The 7,647-nt window shown below is 50.2% G+C and overlaps 1 protein-coding gene across 1 annotated transcript; it reads left to right on the forward strand.

Moving 5' to 3' along the window:
• Window positions 1-3,060: 3,060 nt before the first annotated feature.
• LOC124556355 (toll-like receptor 6) lies at window positions 3,061-6,684 on the forward strand (the record flags this gene model as incomplete). The annotated part of the gene is made up of 1 exon (XM_047130323.1): window positions 3,061-6,684. A coding segment is annotated over exon 1 (3,624 nt), but the record flags the coding sequence as incomplete, so codon positions are not given.
• Between the last annotated feature and the right edge of the window lie 963 nt (window positions 6,685-7,647).

Genomic DNA, 7,647 nt, shown 5'->3' on the forward strand with positions numbered 1-7,647 from the left:
TCTGCCATGTAAGCAGGACATCCTGGGTTCGAGTCCCGGCCGGGGCACACATTTTCAGCTGTCCCTGTTGATGTATATCAACGCCTGTCGACAGCGTAGGTACTTGATTTAATTGTCATTTCATTTAGAAGTGAAGACGATTTTATTTCATATAGTTCAATAATTGTCACCCTGTAACTTGCGTCTGTCATTTAGGCAAGTCGGACATTCTGTGGTATTTCAACTTGCACTTGAGAATGGGTATAAAGCCGATATCGTGATTGTGTGAAAAAATTCCAGTGAATTGTAATGCCGTAAGTTTCTTCCAAGACGGTTGCCTTTGCAGCGGGAATGCCGCGAATCAGCAGTTACACTTGCGAACTCGTGTACCCGCTCTCCTTTCTGAACCGAGTCGAGTGCGCTTGCACCGGATAACAGACTCAGGTGACAAATGGGCTGTGGCGGGGCCTCAAGAGTACATTCTATAGGCACACAAGGACAGGGTGTTCGTAGATGACGTCAGAGAACTCGCTGGTAATTTTAAATTGAGTATACAGAGCTCATTTCTGATCTCTAGTAGGTACAAAACCTGAACACCATATGTTGTAGCAGATAAGTTCTCTATTCACACTTGTAATGAGTCACCTGAAAGTACCTAACAGTTAAGAGAAGTGGAAAATTGGAATTTGGAAATTTATGGTAAGGACTATGAGACAAAACTGCTGAGGTCATCGGTCCCTAGGCTTACGCGTGAGACCGCACGGCAACACGCGCGGCAAGTGAAAAATGGGATGAGAGTGTGTGAAAAGCGAAACTAAATGAAAATCATTATTCCCCAGTAAATCAGAATAGTTCTATCCATGTAGGAAAAGAATAATCACTGCTCGCATTATTCATGCTATTCGGACGTATAGAAAAGCAGTGCATTGGATCCATGATGATTTATACATATTTTCCGCTTCAAATGGCTCTGAGCACCATGGGACTAAACATCTATGGTCATCAGTCCCGTAGAACTTAGAACTACTTAAACCTAACTAACCTAAGGACATCACACAACACCCAGTCATCACGAGGCAGAGAAAATCCCTGACCCCGCCGGGAATCGAACCCGGGAACCCGGGCGTGGGATATTTTCCGCTTCCTTATCGGTTGACCTGAAAAGGTTCGAAAACCTGTTCATGCAATAAAACATAATTGTTCAAAAGTATTAGAATTTTCAGAAACTGAGAGAAGAGATGCTTCCGGCTATTTATTTCATTACTATGTATGTCATCACGACCAGCTTTTATTGGCAAGCAAAGATCAGTTGTTGTCTACAGTAAACAGTCGTTTTACGAATGTTTTTGAATGTTACTGTTGACTCGTTTACTCAAAACATTTCATGGTTGTGGGTGATTTTAGAAATGTATAGTCAGCCTTCTTTAATTTAAGTACCGGATGATCAAAAAGTTTGTATAAATTTGAAAACTTAATAAACCACGGTATAATGTAGATAGAGAGGTAAAAATTGACACACATGCTTGGAATGACATAGGGTTTTATTAGAACAAAAAAAAAAACACCCCATATTGCTAGACGCGAGAAAGATCTCTTGCGCGCGTCGTTTGGTGATGATCGTGTGCTCAGTCGCCACTTTCGTCATGCTTGGCCTCCCAGGTCCCCAGACCTCAGTCCATGCGATTATTGGCTTTGGGGTTACCTGAAGTCGCAAGTGCATCGTGATCGACCGACATCTCTAGGGATGCTGAAAGACACCATAACTCCGGACGTGCTTTACAGTGCTGTTCACAACATTATTCCTCGACTACAGCTATTGTTGAGGAATGATGGTGGACATATTGAGCATTTCCTGTAAAGAACATCATCTTTGCTTTGTATTACTTTGTTATGCTAATTATTGCTATTTGCTGTTTAGCGCCCGAAAACCTCAAACCACACGCACCTTATTGCTATTCTGATCAGATGAAGCACCATCTGTCGGACATTTTTTGAACGTTTGTATTTTTTTGGTTCCAATAAAACCCCATGTCATTCCAAGCATGTGTGTCAATTTGGACCTCACTATCTACATTACTCCGTGATTTATTCAGTTTTCAAATTTATACTGACTTTCGGATCACCCGGTATTTCGCATAATAACATCGTCGTAGTAAACACCAATACCGTGAAAAGTGCAGTTCAAAACGGAAGTTCGAGCTGATGAGCAACCGGGCGTGAAATACTTCGGTTGTCCTGAATCAGTGAACGCCAAAAGTAATTAAAGGAAAACAGTTATCAACCAGACGCTTACCACATAAGACGTAATTTGCACGCGGCCTGATTTTTAAATGCATATCTGTGTTATTTACTGGGTTACGAAGTTACAAGGGAAGGAGAAACAGCGCAGAGACACTCGCTCGTGAGTTCTTTCCCCTCATATACGCGTACCCATTCGCAAGGGTGAACTGGAAAAGCATTTTCTCGCGGAAAGAAGAGTATGCTCTAGCGTCTCCAGGGAAAAAAGATCCCTAAAGCGTGTGATTTCGCGGCAGCGAAGTAACCCCGAAGTGACGCGGCGCAAATGCCTAAGCTGAGCGTCACAGCGGAGTGAGTGAATGTTGACGGCGCGAAGTGCACCCTGGCGCTCGGCCGCTTTCGGGCGCAGTCGGGTCGGGCCGCTACCCTACCCCCACCCTCCGACAGTTTCCACACGGCGAGAACCCGCAGTAGCCTGACACGCAGCAGCATCAGTTTCGGCTCGCGAGCCGAAGGCGGCGGACGCGTGGGGTATACATCTAGCTCCTCGCGCTATCTCTCCGTCGTGCACCCGAGCGCCGTGCCGCCGCGTAATGGGAGGACGCGATCGAGTCGCGTCCTCGGCGGTCTGACTGCGAGCAAGAGGCTGCCGTCTGCAGAAAATAGCTGTCCAGTAAGAAGATTTACGAATTCTAGAGGCCATTTCGTAAGAACGAGCGAGGGAAGACGCTGTTTATCGACTGTGCGAAAATGCCGGCACGCGGCTGGAGACGTGCGTGGCTGAGTGGGCGGTCATGCACGGGCGGCTGAGGTGAATTGTGGTGAAGCTGCGGCCGCAGGGCAATGGCACCGTCTCCGGTGGCCGTCAGTCTGGCGCTGCTGGCCGTGGGTGTGGTTGTGGCCGAGCAGGCGCCGCCGCCACCCCCGCTGCGCTACGAGGCGCCGGACGACTGCAAGTGGCAGCGGCTGCGCGACTCGGCCGACGTGGCCCTCACGTGCAAGCTGCGCACCGTCAACAGCGAGTTCGACACGACTAACTTCAGCGTGATCCCGGCCGAGCACACGACGTCGCTGCACGTGGAGTGCGACGCGTCGGTGCGGTGGCGCAGCTCTGTCGAGGAGCGCGGGCTGGCGCACCTGTCGCGGTTGCGAGAGCTGGCCGTCGACTACTGCAAGCTGGCCAAGTGGCCCTCGGCGGCCCTCGCCGGCCTCCGCGACCTGCGCAACCTCACCGTCCGCACGCACAACTCCGACTGGCCCGCCTTCAGCCTCGAGATGTCGCCGCGAAGCTTCGACCCCGTGCCGCAGCTCGAGAGACTCGATCTCAGCTTCAACAACATCTGGTCCTTCCCCGACGGCATCTTCTGTCCGTTGACAACGTTGGTCACGCTAAACGTCAGCTGGAACCGGCTGCAGGACATAACTGAGATGGGCTTTCGCGAAAGGGTGGCCGTACCTCAACCGTTAATGAGTTCTCCAGACGAACAAACGCCGGAGACCGCCCAACAGGTCCCCAAGGAACCGCCGTGTGGACTCGATATCCAAGTGCTGGACGCATCATTTAATCAGTTCGTGTTGATGCCACCGAACGGCTTCAGCACCCTCCGGCGTTTACGAGCTCTACTTCTCCACGACAACTCCATCACTACAGTTGCCGACAAAGCGCTCGGAGGACTCAAATCGCTGCAGGTATTTGACCTTTCTAATAATGGAGTAGTTGCACTTCCCCCTGAGCTCTTCCTCGACTGTTCGTCAGTAATAAAAGAAATACACCTTCAGAATAATTCCATTAGTGTGCTTGCTCCGAAACTCTTCACTAACCTTGGCCACCTGCTTCTTTTAGATCTTTCCAGCAACGAACTAACTAGTGCTTGGATCAACAGTGAAACATTTTCTGGACTGATACGACTTGTTCTCCTAAACCTGTCGCATAATCGGATATCAAAGCTAGATCCGTCTTTTTTCCGTGATCTGTACACCCTACAGATACTTAACCTGAACCACAATGAACTGGAAGCTATACCTGCGGACACATTTTCTCCTATGAACAACCTACATACTTTGTCACTTTCTCACAACAAAATCAGTCAGCTGGATGCATATGCACTTAACGGATTGTTTGTGTTGAGCCTTCTCTCTATCGACAACAACCATCTTAAAGATATTCACCCTGAGGCATTTCGTAATTGTAGCAGCTTGCAAGATCTGAATCTGAACGGCAACGCGCTCACATCTGTTCCGAAGGCCTTGCACGAGATGCGTCTCTTACGAACTGTAGATTTAGGGGAGAATCTCATTAAAGACTTAGACGATCCGGGATTTTCTGGGATGAATAATCTGTACGGTTTACGGCTCATAGGAAACCATCTCACGAATATAAGTAAAAACGTTTTTGACGAACTCCCGTCCTTGCAGATACTCAATCTAGCGCGAAACAAAATACAACATGTCGAACAGGGTGCATTTGATGACAGCAAAAATTTACAGGCCATTAGGCTAGATGCCAACTTGCTGACAGATATTAACGGCCTCTTCGTAAATGTGCACAGTCTGCTGTGGCTGAATATATCTGACAACAATTTAAGCTGGTTCGATTACGCTCTCGTCCCAATGAGCTTACAGTGGCTCGACATGCACAAAAACAACATAGAAGAACTCGGCAACCACTACAGACTGGAAGAAAGGTTACGAATACAGACGCTGGACGTCAGCTTCAACAAACTAACGCACATCTCTGAAGCTTCGATTCCAGACAGTGTAGAGTTGTTATTTCTAAACGATAACCTGATACACACTGTCGAGCCACACACTTTCTTAAAGAAGGTTAACCTCACGAGGGTAGACTTGTACGCAAATCAGATTGTGACGATGGAACTGAACGCTATGCTTCTGTCACCGATAGAAGACGGTAAGCCGCTGCCTAGCTTCTACATAGGGGGAAACCCGTTCCAATGCGACTGCGACATGGAGTGGCTCCAGCGAATCAACAGCCTCGACCATTTGCGCCAGCACCCGCACGTCAAGGATCTGGAGAGCATATACTGCAAGCTCATCTACAATCGTCACCGTACTTACATACCACTGGTGGAAGCCGAGCCGTCACAGTTTCTGTGTACGTACAAGACTCACTGCTTCGCCCTGTGCCACTGTTGCGACTTCGACGCGTGCGACTGCGAGATGACGTGCCCGCCAAATTGTACCTGTTACCACGACGAGTCTTGGGCCGCTAACATCGTCGATTGTACGAATGCAGACTACACCGAAATGCCGGTTAACATCCCGATGGACGCCACAGAGGTCTACATAGACGGGAATAATTTCGGAGAAATATCCAGCCACTCTTTCATCGGAAGAAAAAATCTGAAGATTCTGTACGCTAATAATTCGAACATAGAGGCCATATACAACAACACGTTCAGCGGTCTGTGGCAATTGAGTATTTTACACCTAGAAAAAAATCGGTTGAGGGAGCTGCAAGGTTTCGAACTGGAGAAACTGGAGAACCTGCACGAATTGTACCTACAGGACAACGAACTCCGCAGGATCAACAACCGAACCTTCGTGCGCATGAAACAGCTGCAAGTGCTGCGCCTGGACGGGAACCAGCTGACTAGATTCGAGGTGTGGGTGCTGTCGCAGAACCCGTACCTGGTGGAGATCGGGCTGACGGGGAACCCCTGGTCGTGCGACTGCGAGTACACGCGGCAGTTCCGCAGCTGGCTGCGCGCCAACTACGGCAAGGTGGAGGGCGCGTCGGCCGTGGTGTGCGCGCTGGGGCCGGCCGTGGCGCAGCTGGACGCGGCCACGTGCGCCGCGCTGGTGGCCAGCGTGACGAAGGCGGTGGGCCGGCGCGACGTGCACGACTACCTGCCTCTGTCGCTGCTCGCGCTCGCCGGCCTGCTCGCAGCCGTGGCCGCACTCTCCGCCGCTCTCTACTACCGCCGCCAGCTGCGCGCCTGGGCCACGTCGCGCTGCCGCTTCCGTAACTGCTACGAGGCCACCGCCTCCTTCCACGAGGACCACGCCGACCGCCTCTTCGACGCCTACGTCAGCTACAGCGTCAAAGACGACGCCTTCGTCAGCCAGGTGCTGGCGCCGGGCCTCGAGCAGGGCGACCCCCCGTTCCGGCTGTGCCTGCACTACCGCGACTTCAACGTCAGCGCCTACATCGCCGACACCGTCGTCGAGGCGGTCGAATCGTCGCGGCGCACCGTCGTCGTCCTCTCCAAGAACTTCGTACAGTCCGAGTGGTGCCGCTTCGAGTTCAAGTCGGCGCTGCACCAGGTGCTGAAGGAGCGCCGCCGCCGCCTGGTGGTGGTCTCGCTGGGCGACGTGTCGCAGCGCGACCTGGACCCCGACCTGCGGCTCTATCTGAAGACGGCCACCGTCGTGGAGTGGGGAGACCGGTTGTTCTGGCAGAAGCTGCGCCTCGCCATGCCCGACGCCAAGAAGGGCGCGCGCGGCCGCGGAAGCGCCAGGGCGCGCCAGCCGCCGCCGGCACGCTTCCCCCGGGACGCCCCGCAGCCACAGCCGCTGTGGGCGTAGCGCATATTCCGCCGCAGGTACGTCCATTCTCCTTTCTGCCACTACGCCTCGTCTGCACCTAGCCAATTACCGATCTACCATTTACCGAAACTTTTATTCCCTTCTTTTCGTATGTTTCCCTTCCCTGGCAATTTTCCCGTTCTTGGAACCCACAGACTGTCGTTACCAGTCATAGATTTAGCATTCGTAAGAAATTTTGTGTGGCCTGATGCCGTTATTGTCACAACACTGTCATTTTAGCGTGAGAGAAAAAGTCGTGTGTATCAACTGTATGGTTCGGCACGTAACAATTCCTTGTTGTATATCTATATTGTTCTGAAATCAACTTGTGAAGAATGCTGCTCCACGTCAGCTCTTTGGGCAATATATCGAAATTTTAATAACAGTAACAATAACAAAATTCAACTTTGTCTCGCTGACCTGGAAACATTAATTTTGCTTTTAGACATTCGTCAATCAGACATAGACGGCGAGTAAACTTGCGAACATTGGATCACCAGTCATTTCCTGGCTAGTAAAACTGTCAATAAGCACGAAAATTCAGAGATCTGTTTATACGCCAAGAAATGAGATGTGAACTTTCGCCGATTCGTTTGTTCGTCGTACAGTCTGAACTGAAGATAATCTAAGATTTAAAATAACGTCTTTTGTATCTGTACAACGAAGTTTTGTTATTTTTCCTTTTATTATTTAGTCAAACCACTCGTTCACTCGTTTGTTAGTCGTGTATTTCAGACTCTAATCGATTAGGAAGTTTGCAATTCGAGAACTTCATTATGCTTTCCCACTGCCCTTCCTCTTCTACATTTCGCTGTTGTCTCCTACCATTTTTATCATCGTCATGCATGTAAACGTTACTCGTTCACTCACGCACATGGACTGAAT

This window comes from Schistocerca americana, chromosome X, assembly GCF_021461395.2.
Source record: "Schistocerca americana isolate TAMUIC-IGC-003095 chromosome X, iqSchAmer2.1, whole genome shotgun sequence".
NCBI classification, from domain to species: domain Eukaryota; kingdom Metazoa; phylum Arthropoda; class Insecta; order Orthoptera; family Acrididae; genus Schistocerca; species Schistocerca americana.